We start from the raw sequence: 17,752 nt of genomic DNA, 5'->3' as shown, positions 1-17,752 counted from the left end.
CTAACTTCAGCTCTAACTTTAGCATTTTCTGCCCCCTGCTCATGTGCACAAACACCTAAGAAAATCCTCACAGTGCAAAAGCCCCATGCTGAAGTCACCCCCTCCTCATATGAGCTGTAAGGATGCTTGCGGTTAGGCAAGGATTCTTGGACAATTATATAAGAACTTATCATGGAGTTACCATGCAGTGCTACAGAATTATTCCAGTATGATTTGTCACAGAGGGAAACACACCCTACCAGGGTGAGTCTTCCCCGCTAGGCTCTGAAGGGAAAGTTAGGGAGCTGGGCTTAGTGACTGGATCATTTCTAGGGCTCCTATTTTTCTCCAGCACTCCCTAAATAGAATTCTCTCTTTCAGCGATCGAATGTTAAAGCCCTTAATTCAAAGAAACCAAACAGGTGAGCTACGGGAAAATAAAATAGCCTCTTAATTTACTGAGATTGACTCACAGAATTCACTTTTGAATATTTCACTCCAATGAATCCTATCACATTTTTCTCTTCCTAGTTCTGGCCTAAAATCCATCAGGGTGAAAAGTAAAGCATCCATAGCTGAGTCAATTCCGAGGACAGTATCCTAAAGTGGTTGTTTGGACTATCTGCCATTTAGATATTTTTTCCTTCTCCCTCATTTAACTGGTTTGTTGTAGCTGAGAAACAATCTCCCTCATGCTCATTTGCTTTCTGCTTTTCCCAGTTCAAATCGATTCTTCTTCCTCACGTCCAAAGTCTTAGCTCACTGGTGACGTTCTCAATATCTCTGACTGACGCTCTCATCTGTCCCCCTCATCACATCCCTCAAATCCTGGTCTCCGCACAGTCCAGGGTGAAAGCCCATTCCTTCTAATACATGGTATTTGTTTAGAGAGTGACATCAGTTAATCAAATCTGAAGGGCAAACACCTGGACAAACAGCTCTACTCTGACAAGGGTGGAAAGAGAGTCATTCCACACGTGTGGCAGAGATGTTTTCACACAGCGACTGCCACTGTGACCTCAGGGATGGGAAGATTTTCACAACCCTGCAGCAGGGGCACCCCACCCACTCTTAGGCTTCCTGCAGACTAAACCATCCAGATATACCTCAGAAATAAAGGATTCCTCAGATTTGATCAATTATTGGATATGGGTCCCAAGTCTTCAGCAATTAAGCATTTCAATATTTTAATTACAAAGATGTCCCATTGCTTGTAAGTCATCTAAAACCTTTTCTGCAGAACATACCAAAAAGGACAGATATTTCCAGAAAATTAGACATGAAAATAAGCCTGTTCTGTTGCTTAGATACAATGAAACAGAAGGAAAAGCACGACATCTCACTTATCGGGCCCACTGTCCCTCGATTCACATTCTTCATAAATTACAGATAGGTTTTTCTTCTGGGCAATCGTATTAACACGGCCTATGTAATTCTCAATGGGTGGTACTTCTGAAGGATCTCCTGTCTGCAGTGATGAAGGACTAGCGGCCTAAAAGAAAGAAATGTTTTGTTTAATATAGATGATAACCAAAATTTATTTTGTCTAATAAAATTACTATTTTTTGTCTAATAAAATTACTAAATGAATAGTTTGAAAGACCACTTTGAGTTTATGGATTTCCCTACTATAATACTTTAATAAAAGTATAAGTATATGTCTTCCTCTGCCAGAAAAAACCCACAAGGATAAATTTTAACAGGAGAAAAGAAATCAGCCATTTCCCTTTTATAGTTTCATAAAGAAAAACAAAATAGTCAATTTTCTTGTTTATCCGGTAAAACTCTATAACATTTTCTGGTTTGCTGTGCCCTTTGTAAATCTCAAAGAACAAGACAACAAATACCAAAGTAAAGCTATATCCTGGATCACAACTTCATAGGAAACATGAACATAATAGCATTACTCCTTCCATCGTTATCTGTCCCTTTTAAAATTCTTAATCTGACAAAATCTTGTCCAAAGTTTTTCTACTTTGTTAACTTTGTCAAAGAACTTTTGATTCTACTTATCTTCTTTATTATTTCTTTGGTTTCTTTCACATTAATTTCTGCCCTTATTGTTATCACTGTCTTTCTTCTGCTTTTTTGTGGGGAAAGGTATTCTACTGTTCCTTTTCTAACTTCTTTTTTTTTTGGCAGTACGTTGGCCTCTCACTGTCGTGGCCTCTCCCGTTGCAGAGCACAGGCTCCGGACGGGCAGGCTCAGGGGCCATGGCTCACGGGCCCAGCCGCTCCGCGGCATATGGGATCTTCCCGGACCGGGGCACGAACCCGTGTCCCCTGCATCGGCAGGCGGACTCTCAACCACTGCGCCACCAGGGAAGCCCCCTTTTCTAACTTCTTGACTTGGTTTTCTGGCTCTTTAACAATTTATGAGTTTGTGGTTTTTGCCTGATTTACTTTTCTCAATTTTGATTAGAAGGGTGACACCTTTAACTTAGATTTTTTTTTTTTAATTAAAGAAAAAAAAATTTTTTTTTTCTTTTCTTTTTGGCTGTAGCACATGGCATGAGGGATGTTAGTTCTCAGGCCAGGGACTGAGCCTGTGCCCCCTGCTGTGGAAGCACGGAGTCTTAACCACTGGACTGCCAGGGAAGTCCCTTCAAGTAAGATTTTTCAAGAAAATATCTTGAATACTAAAATTTTTCAAGATTTTCAAAATCTGAGAATGATCCACTTTTGTCCCACATGTAAAATGACTTCTTGTCTCATTTTACAGCTGCTGCTCCAACGTCTCCTAGTTTTTAATGGTGCTGTGAACAGCATGATATTTTTTTTTCATTTTTACATTTTATATAATTTTTTCTGCCTAGATGCTCATAGGTTTCTTTCTTGACCCCTGGAGCTCAGTACTTTCACAAGGGCTGATGTTGTTCTTGGTGGTTCTGTATTTTTCTGTATCTGTTTAGTTGCTGGGTTGTTTTAATCTGCAGCCAGGTCTTTCTTTATTTCAGAAATGCTCTCTACTGAAGTCTCTTCAGATAGCTTTTTCTGTACTAGTTACTCTGTTCTAATCTTCAGGGATACCAATTATACATATGTTGGTTCTTCATCATCTGCCTTCCATATAGATCATTCTCCTCATGGTCACTTCTATCTCTGTCCTTTTTCACTGCATTCCCTCAATTAGGTGGAGAAGCTCCTTCCAGAGCCTGTTAGCTCACTTCTCACTGTTTCCTTAGAGTATGTCACTGCTGCTGGCACTCTAAATAGTATTGTCCCATTTTGCCCACTCTTCCATAGGTGTACCTCTCATTCAGGGTTCTACAGAAATGGGGCCAGGAAAAAGACTGAACGAAACTCTGAAAGCAAAAGAAGTTGTAAATTTCTTTATTCTGCATGTGAGTATTTTCTCACAGAGAAAAATACCATAGATATTTCTGAGTTCCCTTTCACTAGGAAAAAAAGGTAATTACTCACCTTCTGTTCTTTACTAATTATTTCAAAAGCTAATTTGGCTGCAGCATTTTTGGCTTCCTTTTTTGATCTACCTTCAGCCTTTGGAAATTCTTTGCCATCTATTATGACTTGATAGGTAAACCTAATTACAAAGAAAAATTCACAAAATACTATAAAATTCATGCATTATCTAACAACAAGTGTTCTGATCACCACTGCTTCCTATGACTACCTTTGAAAATTTTAACCTATGTTCCACATAAAATTCAAGCAGTCACCCCCAAACAGCAAAATAGCATATCATCTTGAAGCATGGAAAGACTTAAACCCTCTTTTTTCTCTGGAGTCCTCTGAAGTTACCACTTTACATCAAGAAGACAGTACTCTCTGGCAACTTTGCTCTCAAGCTAAAGAACTGACTTCAAAATTGTGCCAGAGCTGCCATTCTCCCAGTTTATATTTTCTAGGGATATACCCTCTTTTATAGCAACTTACCTTAAGTTATGTGGAGGTCCTGTCTTAGACAGTTCACGATACTTAAGTACTGCAGTGTTCTTTTGTTGGTACTTATTAAGTTCTTCTATATAGAAACATGGTGAACGACCACTGGCCATTTTTTCCTACAGTAACCTACAATAAGAGAGATGTTTGAAAGAGGTGATACACTCAGAACATACTTAATCTAATTATCCCAGTCTAGTTTAAGAGACAAAACAGGATAAGATGACTCTCCTTTATACAACTCATCTCAGTCCCACATAAACCCAGAGAAAACTTATTACAAAATCTTTCTTTCTCTCTCAAGGACTACACAATCAAGCTAATTTCTCCAAGATTTTCTACTTTCAAAACTCAACTGGCCAAAAAAAGGCTGGAGGTCCTTCTCTGTAACTTTTCTTTCTGCTTCCACTGAGTGTCAAGTGCAAGTCTGTCCACCTGCTTGAGAAGTTAAAAGCCTGCAAGAGTAGAATTATAATTATTTATGTTGAGAAGAAAAAGGTTGAGAGTATATATAAAGTTTATGAAATCATGAAGGATTTAGCTGTATGGACATTGATTCTCCTATGAAATCCCCAAAAATCCCCCCTTTGAAATTGTCAGAAGTCAGTTTTAGGACAATTTACTTGGCAGGCAAATTATGCCCCTGTTTATGGTTCTCACTGGAGCAAGATAGTAGCAATGATTTAAATTACAAACAAAATCTAAAAAATATAGAATCTAAATATAAGAGCCAAAGCTATAAAACTTTAGAAGGAAACATGAGGGTGAATCTTCACAACCTTAGATTTGGCAATGGAATCTTAGATATGACAGCACAAGCACAGCAACAAAAGAATACATAGATAAATTGGGCCTCATCAAAATTAAAAATGTTTATATATCAGAGGACACTATGAAGAAAATGAAAAGACAATATACAGAAAGGAATTTTTATAAATAATATATTTGATAAAGACCTAGGATCCAGAATATATAAAGAACTTTTACAGCTCAACAACAAAAAGAGTTAAAAAATTAAAAATAGGCAAAGGACTTGAACAGACATTTCTCCAAAGAAGATATACAAATGGCCAACAAGCACATGAAAAGATGTTCAATATCATTACTTATTAGACAAATGCAAATCAAAACCACAACTAGATACTACTTCACACCCACTAGGCTGGTAATAATAATAATAATAATACAGAAAATAAATGTGTTGGTGAGGGTATAGAGAAATTGGAAACCTCATATATTGCTGATGGGAATGTAAAGTAGTGCAGCCTCTATGGAAAAGAATTTGGTGGTTCCTCAAAAAGTTAAACTTAGAGTTACCATATGACCCATCAATTTCACCACTTTGGTGTATACCCAAAGAACTGAAAAACAGGTTTTGAAATACTTATGCAGGAATATTCATAGCAGCACTATTCACAATAACCCAGAAGTGGAAACAAATCAAATATCTATCAACTGATGAAGGGTAAACAAAGTGCTCTATATCCACACATGGGATCTTATGCAGCCATAAAAAGAATAAAGTATTGAAACATGCTCCAACAGAGCTACATGTCAAAAACATGCTAAATGAAAGAAGTCAGACATAAAAGGTCACATAGCGTATGATTCCATTTATGCGGAACATCCAGAATAGGTAAATCCATAGGCAGAAAGCGGACCCTGTTGATTTCTCGTTTCTTATTAGAAAGCTCTTTTGATTTTCCTTCTTCCATGGTCACTCTTTCTAACACTCCTTAATCTTCACAGCCTTTAAATGCTGGAGTTTCCCCAAGGCTTGGTCCAAAGACGCTATTCTCTTCACTCTATATACCTTCTCCTCAAGGTAATTTCTCTCATGACCGTGATTTCAAAGATCATCTATTTGTCATTAACTCTAAAGTTTATACATAATTTATGAACCTCTTACTGAGTTTCAGATCTCTCTATCCAACCTCTCCACTTGGACAACTTGAATGACTTTTAAACTCAAAAGATCCAAAATTGCATTTTTAATCTTCCCTCAAGCTGGTTTGGAGTTTCCTTTCTCAGAAAATGACTCCACTGTGCATCCATGTCTGAAAGCCGTGAACCTGGGAGGCATTCTTGACATGTCCTTTCCCTACCTTCTGATCTATACCTAAGTCCTGTCCTCCAAATCCTTCTACTTCTCAATGACGTCTATAGCCACCATCCTGGTTCAAGCCATCACCATCTCACTCCTGGACTGCTACAAGAACGTCAGAACCAATTCCTCACAGCCGCTGCAATTCCTTCTCTACACTGCAGCCATCGTGATTTTTTTAAACTTTTTTTTCATTGTCGTAAAATATACATAACATGAAGTTTACCCTTTTTACGTGTACAGTTCATGGGCAAAAAGCATTTTCACAATGTTGTAAGGCCACCACTGCAATCCATCTCCAAAACTCTTTACATCTCCCCAAACAGAAAGTCTATACCCATTAAAGAATAAACATTTCCCTTCCCCCTCAGCCCCTGGTAACCACCATTCTATTTTCTATGCCTATGAATTTGCCTATTCTAAGTACCTCATATAAGTGGCATCATACAGTATTTGTCCTTTTGTGTCTGGTTATTTCACTTAGCTAATGTCTTCAAGGTTCATTCATGTTGTAGCACGTATCAGAATTTCCTTCCTTTTTAAGGCTGAATAATATTCCACTGTATGAATATCCCACACTTTGTTTCTCCAGTCATCTGTTGATGAACACTTGAGTTATTCCAACCTTTTGGCTATTGTGTGTAATGCTGATATGAACATTGTTGTACAAATATCTGTTCAAATCCCTACTTTCAAATCTTTTGAGTATATACCTACAAGTGTGATTGCTGAATCAGATGGTAATTTTACGTTTAACTTTATGAGGAATTTTGCCAAACTATTTTCCACAGTGGCTGCACCATTTTGTATTTCCACCAGCAGCGCACAAGGGTTCCAATTTCTCCACATCCTCACCAACAGCTGCTATTTTCCATTTTTAAAAGAGTCACATCATAATCTTTTTAAAACATCAATTCAATCATTGATTGAATCACAAACCACCAAAATTGTTCTTGTCAAGGTTACCGATGGCTTCTCTATCTCTAAAATTAGTAGTCAGTAGTCAGTTCTCAGCCCCTGTCTACTTGACACATAACCAGCATGTGACACGGCTGCTCATTCCTTTCTCCCTCCTTATTCCTTTGCTTGGACACCCAAGACACCACCCTCTCCTGGTTTCTCTCCTTCCTCACAAGATATTCCTTCTCTGTCTCCTTGCCTTGCTCCTCATCATCATCCTTTCTTTTAAATATTATAGTGTGCCAAGGTCCAGGTCTCAGATCTCTCTGCTCTACTTACACTCATTCCCCTGATGATCCCCTTGAGGCTTGTGGCTTTAAATTCCACTACACAGAGATAGTTCTCAAAAGAACGCCTCCCCCACTGACTCTTTCCTGGCTCCCAACTGCTTCTGTCCAACACGCTCCCTCCTGAAGTGCTCTGGAGTCTACCCGTGATGCTGCTTTGCCTGGTTAACTCCTGCTTCCTATAGATCTCAGCTCAAATGTTACTTCCCAGACACCCTAGAAGAGGTCCTGGTTTGATGCTCTATCATAGCCCTTTGTCTCCTTTATTACAATTGCTAATTTAACTGACTGTCTTCCAAAAGAGACCATGAGCTATAAGAGGGGACAGGCTTATAACAGGTGCTTAATAGTGAATAAACAAATACCAGAATAGCTGCAGATCTCCCTTTTACCTCCATGACTTGTAACATGCTTTTCTCTCTGTCTGGAACGCAACAGCTGCAACCTCTATCTACCAGGAAATTCCCACTCATCTGTGAGGATCAATACATCCTTCTTTGATGCTGAGAGAGCAGCTAGTACCCCTCCACGGGCCTGCCACCCACCTTGCTCAGCTCCCATCATAGTCGAGGCTGCTTTTTAAACCAGTTGGTGAGCTCTCTGGGGAGCTAGTTCTATGTCTTACTCATCTTTGTATAACTGACACCCCGTGACAAGTGGTAAATGATGAACACTTGGACAGTATATAGGTAAATGACAGAATGATTCATTAAAATTAAGTACTCCACTTTAAACCTCCTCACCGTCTCCCTTTTCTTCATCTGCTGTTTTCTTTGCATCCTTACTTCATTCATTCGGTAAATGCTTAGTAAGTGTCAGGCACTGTTCTGATGCGGGGTATACAGATGTGTACAAGACAAATCAAGCCCCTACCTGCATTCCACTGAAGAAAGAAAGAAGATGACCAAATCCAGAAACAAGTAACAGGAGGGGATAACAGTTGGCTGGAAGTGCTACAATGAAATGAAACAGGGCTATGAGATAGAAGAGTGTTAATAGGTGGGGGCAGAGAAACGAGGGAGGTGGTTTTGATACAGTGGTCAGGGAAGACCCCTCTTAGGAGGCAATATTTAAATCAAGCCTGGATGATGAGAAAGTCCACCATACTTAGATATGAGGGAAGACCATCTCAGGCAGAGGAAGCCTGGAGGCAGGCACCAGCACAGCTTTTGGAGGGATGACAAAAAGGTCAAGGAGATTGCTGCACAGTGAACAAGGGGAAACGGTGGGAAATGAGTCTGAGAGGTAGGCAGGTGCCACAGCACAGAGACCTTGAAGGCCAAGGTGTGGATTGTGGAAGTTATTCTAATTGCAGTGGGAAGCTATTGGAGGGTTCTCAGCAGAGGGGTGATGTGGTTGGATTTATGTTTTTAATGGTCACTCTAATGTTATGTAAAGAACAGAGTATGAGGGGTGGGTGTAGAAAAGATGAGTGGAGCATGAGTATAAGTCAGGAGACCAAGTCGGGGCTGCGCAGTGGTTTGGGTGAGCAATGCTGGTGGCTGGGAGGGCTTAGATCTGAGCAAAGGTGCTGTCTTCACATCACCGCTTAGTGTTGTGGAGAGGGCTATGCTTTAAAGCCACATAGATCTGGGCGAGGCACCTCTTTGAACCTTTGATTCATGACCCGAAAACAGAAATGAAAACACCTGATTCACAGGTTGTTGTGAGGAGTAAATCAGACAAAAAGCATCCAGCAGGGTCTCCCACACCACTGGCCCTCAATAAACAGTGCTTCTGGTCTACAATTCCAAAATGCAAAAGCACTGAAAACTGAGGTTTACTTTGTTTTCATTTGTTTTGTTTTTGGTGGGTGTGTAGCCCCGCATCTAGACCTGAACTGCCATGAGCTATTTAGAGTCTTAATTGTACTCTGTTGTCGATTTATACATTTCACTGCAGAAATGTTTTATGATAGAGTGTTGCCCCCAAACCCTACTGAGAACGTTACAAATAGATGGGATTTATACTGCCTTGCCTTTCTAAAATCCAATAATCTCTGAGTACCACAACATACCTGGCCCAAGGGTTTCAGATAAGGATCTGTAGCTGTACCATTATTTTCAGGAACCGAAGTGTCATTTAGTTTAGTCACGAGTATGAGACCATACATCCAACTGGAGGAGGTCATAGATCTCAGAACAGTAGTTATGGAAGAGTCCTTAGCAATTATTTAACCTGAAGTCCTATCGAAATACCCTAAATCCTCAACACTTTTAACTTTAAGTAACTGCTGATCTTCAGAATGACAAGCCAGTTTGAATTTAAGTGAAATATATGTGTAAACAAATAAGGTGTTAAATTGGCATTTTTGAAAAAGTACTTACAAGTTTGGAAAAAAAGAAACAGGCGTTTCTTTTCAACTGTTTTTAATAAATCTTATTTTAATACTATGTTACCATCTTCCTAAAAGAAATCTCCATCATAATCACTAATAAATATTACGTGTCCATCTTACTCATGCCCAGAAGTTACTTTGGCTGTGCCTTGATATCCTTAGGGCAGACCCAAGCCCCTGTGGACCTAGCTCCCTCAAAGCGCCTGTGCAAAGCTTGGCAAACAACGTGCATTCAACTAATATCTGATGAATTGAATGAATAAACAGTGTTAAGGATCTTCAGGTTCAAATAAGCAAACAGAAGAACAAGAGCATAAACTGCCCAAGATTCTAAGTTCCTAAGATTCTAAGTTCCTAAGTGACAGCAGGGAGTCTGTCCTTTAGCTTCCATCTGGCAAGGCATTTTTAGTACTAAAGAAATCACAGGCAATAGGAAGTCTCATATTCTGGAATTCAAAAGAGAATTTATGAATCAAAAACAAAGATTTAATGAATACCTATTACATACTGGGTTATACTGGCGAACAAAACCCTGCTCTTGTGAACTTGCTAGTGGAGGAAAATGGACAAACCCATAAAAAATGTCACAAGGTGATAAGTACTACGTTGAAAACTAAAGGAGAGTAGGGGGGACAGCAAGGGAAGAGTGGGGTTTCTTACATGCAGGTTGTTCAGGGAAGGCTGCTCTGATACAGTGACATTGTATCTGGGGGAAGAGCTTTCCGGGAAGAAACAGGCAGTGCAGAAGTCCAGAGGCAGCGACAGTGCTTGGCTCTGCCCTAAGGACAGCCATGAGGCCTGTGTGGTCAGAACGCAGAGAGCAGGCAGCCTTGTCTGTAGGCCAATAACCTTTTATAGGATTCTGATGAAGCTATTGGGGAGCGGGGTTGGGGGGTGTCCTGTTCTGCCTTAAAGGCCCTCGGGCGGCTACGGTATTAAGAAGAGGTGGCGGGGCGGGGGACAGGGTTGGAGCGGGTGCTAAACATGGGTAATTGGGGAACGATTGCAACGACCCAGGCAAGAGATTTGTGGCTGGGGATTCTTTTAGCCAATGTTCTGGGCAATTCAGGCCTCCGTATTTCCCATCTGTCTGTCAAGCCATAGGGCTCTTCCGTTTTCCACTAGTCGCCCCCGCCCCCGCCCCCGTCCCGGACCAGGGCTAGTAGTCGCTTGCTCTGTCAAGAATTGTTCGCGGGAAGAAAATGACTTTCAGCGCCCACCGCGCTGCACGCTCCTTTCCCCGGATCCAGCAAGGGCTCCGCACCTCGGCTGAGGGCCTCGGACAGCATTATCGAGGCGGCGGCGCAGGGGTCAGGGGCATCTTACCAGAGTCCAGTACCGGGCTGGGGACGCGGGCTGCGCACGCCTCAGTGGAAGCTCGGCGGGGTCTGAGCAGTTCGCTCTCTGTTTCGTTTTCCCCGTGGACTCCGCCTTCCTCCCGCCCTCCGGCACGGGTCAGTACGGGTCCGCACACGTCAGCCCACGTCCGCACAGGCTCAGCGATAGCGGGAAACTGGCGCCTCCACCCCGAGTCCGCGTGGGGGGTACCGCGGGGCGGACCGGGCACGTCCAAGACCCTGCAGCCCCACCCCTGCTTCTGGGGGTGTTCCCGGACCCCCGTGCGGGCAGGGTACTCCGGGAGATGGGGAGGACATTGAGGTCTCCAAGGCCCGCGACCTGGCAGGCGCTCTGTGATCAACGCTCCAGTTTCCTCTTCAACACAAATATTTGGGATGGGGTTGGGGGGCTGGATATCATCAGCTCCACTTCATTAATGGAAGAAAACTGAGTAAATTAACTCTCCCAGGGCAAAGCCAGGATTCCTTTTCCCATAACCACCATTTCTTTGCCCTCCTCCTTCTCCTCACGTTAACCAGGCTGGGGATGAAGAGGCCTGGGGGCATAATTTCCCTATCTGTTTCCACCCATCCATCCATTCATTCAACAGGTACTTGCCAGCTGCTGTATCAAGTACCAGCCAATCCAGCAGTTAGGAGAGCTACCTGCTGCCTTCGGGACCTCCTGGAGTTTACCACCAAAGTCCTTACCAGTAGTCCCAGATTTATAAGAAATCCTACTCACCTAAGGGACTATGACACACTCCCAGAGTAATACTGGCACCTTGACACAGTGACTGAGGAGTGCTGAAGACCTAACCTCATAACAGTACTGCAAGGTAGGTGCCATTTAACAGATGAGAAAACTGAGGCCTGAGGCACAGAGAAGTAACAGCTGGTGAGCAGGGGAGCTGGAATTAGAACCAGGATCCTGTACCTCAATATCCCAGTGAGGGTGAGGGAGAGAGGCAGTTCCAAGATGGACTTCAGGTACACATTACATATTGACCATTGGCTCCAGGCATCCTTTCCCACATCTCTTCTGCACACACACCCCCCACCCCCATATTGCAGGGTATCAATGGCTAAACACTATTTTCCTTGATTTAAGTTCCCCAAATATGAAGCACTGGTGGGAGGTTTAGAAGGCAGATAGGAGGCAGAGACATCTTTCTGTGGCCCTTTGAGATGACAAGAAATCTCCAACTGTAGTGGCCGTTCGTTTGCAGGAGTCCATTTCCCAGCTTCGTGGGTGTGGGGTGGTTGTTTCAGATGCAATGGCAGTAGCAATGACATGTTTTCTGACTTTCTGAAGCCCCTGAACTGTCCAAAAGAGCTTAAAGAAAGAAAGCTCTGACAAGCTCAAGCATGGTCAGAGGACACAAGCTTTTATGACTGCCCCAGAAGAACTTCTTACTTCATGTAGTCTCAGGGCTGATGGAGCAGAAATTAGCTACAGAGTCCAGTGCTGCAGGTAGCCGAATTTCTGTATAACTTTAATTTGCAGCCTCACCAGGTCTCTTCTAGGAACATTGAGGCTATTGACTGGGAAAGAATGAGGACTGGGGAATTTGGGTGGATTTGAATGAATCCATTGCCCTCCCAAATTCTGCTGAGTCACCACAGTCCTTCCATCCTTGTTGGATAAGCCTGGTACAGCCAAGCTTGAAGAGCCTGAATTGGTCACCTTGCAAGGACGTGCTGAAATTTCCAAACGCCCCATTCCTCCCTCTTGTCTTCACTCCTAGAACTAGAATCAGATGCTAGAAGGCCCCAAGAGGATACAGACAAGATCTGATCCAGAGGATATAGTTTACATAATGAAAGAATTACAAGATTTTGCTAATTTTCATCAGCAGAAACCCAAGAAAAGTGCATGGATATGCTTCTAAAGGTGACAGGAAAGACGGAACATAGTTTAAATTATGCACTCAGTGTGCTGGCTCCAGCAGCTGGGAATGGTTCTAAGAGTTTGTTTAGTTGGCTTACTATAACCTGGGCTCAGTGGTGGCCCACGTTAAGTGAAATTGTGATGCCAAGTATACAGGTGAAGAAATCAAAAATACTTAAGGAGTCAGGAATATTAGATTAATCATATGCAAGCTATTCCTTCATTTTCTAACCGTGCCCCCCAAGAATATCCAAAGGACCCTCCTTCACCAGGCATTCAGAAATATAGTTTCATCTTTGAAAAGCTCTGTATTGGCTGCCCACTGTGCCTGGAGAATGTTGATGGGAGATGTTGCCGTTGAAAAACTACCTGATTTCAATGGGGATTATGGCTCCCAGAGTGGCAAAGGCCATGTGGCAACACTTAACTCCACCCGCCCCTCCAAAAAAAAAGGGCAGCAGGGTCAGAGCAGTCGTCAGAAAGGTTTGCTCACCAGAGATCTTTAGTGTTGGTAAACTGGTCCTGGGGTTTCTAGTACTGAAATAGATGGCAGCCCACAGGTGTGTTACATGAGCAGATATGTGAGACCCCCATGGCACTCACTCCCACTCTATCAACCCACATCCCTGGTCTCATGGGGAGTTCCTTGTGAACAGGTGACTTAGAAAGAAAAATTCAGTTGAAGCACGATACACTAGCATTAATTGGAAGTAGACTGATATATTCCGACAGCACTTCAGGGAGGTAGCCCTAAAAGATAATGGGAAAAAGGAAAATCTTCCCAGTTCGTGGAACTTTGAGCAGGTGGAACTATATTTAGTTGTCACTTGGAAGACGATAAAGCTAGTGGCCTGGACAGTACCAGTAGCTAGCAATTTACCTGGATATTCAGAGATTTGGAAAGAGCAAGATCAGAGGGTTGATGATAAGGAGGTCTGGGGAAAAGGATGTGGGTGATCACTTGGAATGGACAAAGAGGATGAGTGTATTGGATCCCCCTGTGCATATTCATCAAAGGTACCCCTGCTGAGGAGACTTTTGAGAAGCAGGTGTGCAAGAAACCTTCTGTAGATGTCAGTCGGCCTTTTCCCCAGCTACCCCAGTGCTTGCTTGTTCCACACAAATGAAGAGCCTTCGGCAATAGGAATGGATGATATGTGTGACTTCATCAACATGGAGTTCTTGTCAAGGTTGAGCTGGCTGCTGAGCACCCAGCCTTCCAACAGCAAAGACCAACACTGAGCTCCCAGCGCAAGTACCCCGTACACCGAAGGAGACCAGCCTGCCACTTGGGGACGGGTGGGTTACATGGAGCCCTTCCATCATGGAGTGCAGAGGGATTTGCCCTCTGTGGAGTAAGCATTTATTCCAGGTATGGAATTGCTTTTTCTTCCTCCAGTGCTTCTGCCAGCACCATTATTGTTGGCCTTTCCAAATACCTTGTTTACCATAATTATATCTGTCAGTAAGGAACCCATTTTTTTTTCACATCTTTATTGGAGTATAATTGCTTGACAATGGTGTGTTAGTTTCTGCTGTATAACAAAGTGAATCAGCTATACATATACATTTATCCCCATTTCTCCTCCTCCTTGCGTCTCCCTCCCACCCTCCCTATCCCACCCCTCTGGGTGGACACAAAGCACCGAGCTGATCTCCCTGTGCTATGCGGCTGCTTCCCACTAGCTATCTATTTTACAATTGGGTTGTATATATATCCATGTCACTCTCTCACTTCGTCCCGGCTACCTTTCCCCCTCCCCATATCCTTGAGTCCATTCTCTACGTCTGGGTCTTTATTCCTCTCCTGCCCCTGGGTTCTTCAGAACCATTTTTTTTTTTTAAGATTCCATATATATGTGTTAGCATACAGTATTTGTCTTTCTCTTTCTGACTTACTTCACTCTGTATGACAGACTCTAGGTCCATCCACCTCACTACAAATAACTCAATTTCATTTCTTTTTATGGCTAATATTCCATTGTATATATGTGCCGCATCTTCTTTATCCATTCATCCCATGATGGACACTTAGGTTGTTTCCATCTCCTGGCTATTGTAAATAGAGCTGCAATTAACATTTTGGTACATGACTCTTTTTGAATTATGGTTTTCTCAGGGTATATGCCCTGTAGTGGGATTGCTCGGTCGTAATAGTTCTATTTTTAGTTTTTTAAGGAACCTCCATACTGTTCTCCATAGTGGCTGTACCAATTCACATTCCCACCAGCAGTGCAAGAGTGTTCCCTTTTCTCCACATCCTCTCCAGCATTTATTGTTTCTAGATTTTTTGATGATGGCCATTCTGACCGGTGTGAGATGATATCTCATTGTAGTTTTTATTTGCATTTCTGTAATGATTAATGATGTTGAGCATTCTTTCATGTGTTTGTTGGCAATCTGTATATCTTCTTTGGAGAAATGTCTATTTAGGTCTTCTGCCCATTTTTGGATTGGGTTGTTTATTTTTTTGATATTGAGCTGCATGAGCTGCTTCTATATTTTGGAGATTAATCGTTTGTCAGTTGCTTCGTTTGCATATATTTTGTCCCATTCTGAGGGTTGTCTTTCCGTCTTGTTTATGGTTTCCTTTGACCTGCAAAAGCTTTAAGTTTCATTAGGTCCCATTTGTTTATTCTTGTTTTTATTCCCCTTTCTTTAGGAGGTGGGTCAAAAAGGATCTTGCTGTAATTTATGTCATAGAGTGTTCTGCCTATGTTTTCCTCTAAGAGTTTTATAGTGTCTGGCCTTACATTTAGGTCTTTAATCCATTTTGAGTTTATTTTTGTCTATGGTGTTAGGAAGTGTTCTAATTTCATTCTTTTACATGTAGCTGTCCAGTTCTCCCAGCACCACTTATTGAAGAGGCTGCCTTTTCTCCATTGAATATTCGTGCCTCCTTTATCAAAGATAAGGTGACCATATGTGCGTGGCTTTATCTCTGGGCTTTCTATCCTGTTCCATTGATCTATATTTCTATTTTTGTGCCACTATCATACTGTCTTGATTACTGTAGCTTTGTAATATAGTCTGAAGTCGGGGAGCCTGATTCCTCCAGCTCCGTTTTTCTTTCTCAAGATTGCTTTGGGTATTCGGGGTCTTTTGTGTTTCCATACAAATTGTGAAATTTTTTGTTCTAGTTCCCTGAAAAATACCAGTGGTAGTTTGACAGGGATTGCATTGAATCTGTAGATTGCTTTGGGTAGTAGAGTCATTTTCACAATGTTGATTTTTCCAATCCAAGACATGGTATATCTCTCCATCTATTTGTATCATCTTTAATTTCTTTCATCAGTGTCTTATAGTTTTCTGCATACAGGTCTTTTGTCTCCTTAGGTAGGCTTATTCCTAGGTATTTTATTCTTTTTGTTGCAGTGGTAAATGGGAGTGTTTCCTTAATTTCTCTTTCAGATTTTTCATCATTAGTGTATAGGAATGCAAGAGATTTCTGTGCATTAAGTTTGTATCCTGGTACTTTACCAAATTCATTGATTAGCTCTAGTAGTTTTCTGGTAGCGTCTTTAGGATTCTGTATGTATGGTATCATGTCATCTGCAAACAGTGACAGCTTTACTTCTTCTTTTCCGATTTGGATTCCTTTTATTTCCTTTTCTTCTCTGATTGCTGTGGCTAAAACTTCCAAAACTATGTTGTAGGAGTGGTGAGAGTGGGCAACCTTGTCTTGTTCCTGATCTTAGTGGAAATGCTTTCAGTTTTTCACCATTGAGAACAATGTTGGCTGTGGATTTGTCATATATGGCCTTTATTATGTTGAGGTAAATTCCCTCTATGCCTATTTTCTGGGGGGCTTTTATCATAAATGGGTGTTGAATTTTGTCAAAAGCTTTTTCTGCACCTATTGAGATGATCATATGGTTTTTCTCCTTCAATTTGTTAATGTGGTGTGTCACATTGATTTGCGTATATTGAAGAATGCTTGCATTCCTAGGATAAGCCCCACTTGATCATGGTGTATGATCCTTTTAATGTGTTGTTGGATTCTGTTTGCTAGTATTTTGTTGAGGATTTTTGCATCTATGTTCATCAGTGATATGGGCCTATAGTTTTCTTTTTTTGTGGCATCTTTGTCTGGTTTTGGTATCAGGGTGATGGTGGCCTCATAGAATGAGTTTGTGAGTGTACCTCCCTCTGCTATATTTTGGAAGAGTTTGAGAAAGATGGGTGTTAGGTTTTCTCTAAATGTTTGATAGAATTCTCCTATGAAGCCATCTGGTCCTGGGCTTTTGTTTGTTGGCAGATTTTTAATCACAGTTTCAATCTCAATGCTTGTGATTGGTCTGTCTATATTTTCTATTTCTTCCTGGTCCAGTCTCAGAAGATTGTGCTTTTCTAAGAATTTGTCCATTTCTTCCGGTTGTCCATTTTACTGGCATATAGTTGCTTGTAGTAATCTCTCATGATCCTTTGTATTTCTGCAGTGTCAGTTGTTACTTCTCCTTTTTCATTTCTAATTCTATTGATTTGAGTCTTGTCCCTTTTTATCTTGATGTGTCTGGCTAATGGTTTACCAATTTTGTTTTATCTTCTCAAAGAACCAGCTTTTAGTTTTACTGATCTTTGCTATCGTTTCCTTCATTTCTTTTTCATTTATTTCTGATCTGATCTTTATGATTTCTTTCCTTCTACGAACTTTGGGGTTTTTTTGTTCTTCCTTCTCTAATTGCTTTAGATGTAAGGTTAGGTTGTTTATTTGAGATTTTTCTTGTTTCTTGAGGTAGGATTTTATTTCTACAAACTTGTTGTTAGAACTGCTTTTGCTGCATGCCATAGGTTTTGGGTTGTCGTGTTTTCATTGTCATTTGTTTCTAGGTATTTTTTGATTTCCTCTGTGATTTCTTCAGTGATCTCTTGGTTATTTAGTAGTGTATTGTTTAGCCTCCATGTGTTTTTATTTTTTACAGTTTTTTCCCTGTAATTGATATCTAGTCTCAT

At 41.4% G+C, this 17,752-nt stretch overlaps 1 protein-coding gene across 3 annotated transcripts in view; it reads right to left on the bottom strand.

Moving 5' to 3' along the window:
• Positions 1–10,982, bottom strand: part of EIF2AK2 (eukaryotic translation initiation factor 2 alpha kinase 2) — a 34,192-nt gene extending 23,210 nt beyond the window's left edge. For all 3 annotated transcript variants that reach the window (XM_029232137.1, XM_029232136.1, XM_029232138.1), the window contains exons 1-4: positions 10,898–10,982; positions 3,877–4,011; positions 3,403–3,523; positions 1,323–1,471 (exon numbers count right to left, since the gene is read on the bottom strand). In XM_029232137.1, coding sequence (XP_029087970.1) covers positions 1,323–1,471; positions 3,403–3,523; positions 3,877–3,995 — 389 coding nt within the window. In that variant the 5' untranslated portion in view covers positions 3,996–4,011; positions 10,898–10,982. The remainder of the gene's footprint in view (positions 1–1,322; positions 1,472–3,402; positions 3,524–3,876; positions 4,012–10,897) is intronic.
• Positions 10,983–17,752: the final 6,770 nt, after the last annotated feature.

The sequence above is a fragment of the Monodon monoceros genome, unplaced genomic scaffold (assembly GCF_005190385.1).
Source record: "Monodon monoceros isolate NGI ecotype Baffin Bay Population unplaced genomic scaffold, NGI_Narwhal_1 Super_Scaffold_19, whole genome shotgun sequence".
NCBI lineage: Eukaryota > Metazoa > Chordata > Mammalia > Artiodactyla > Monodontidae > Monodon > Monodon monoceros.
Note: the sequence above shows the minus strand (reverse complement) of the source record. Positions and strands in the feature narration are given on the sequence as shown.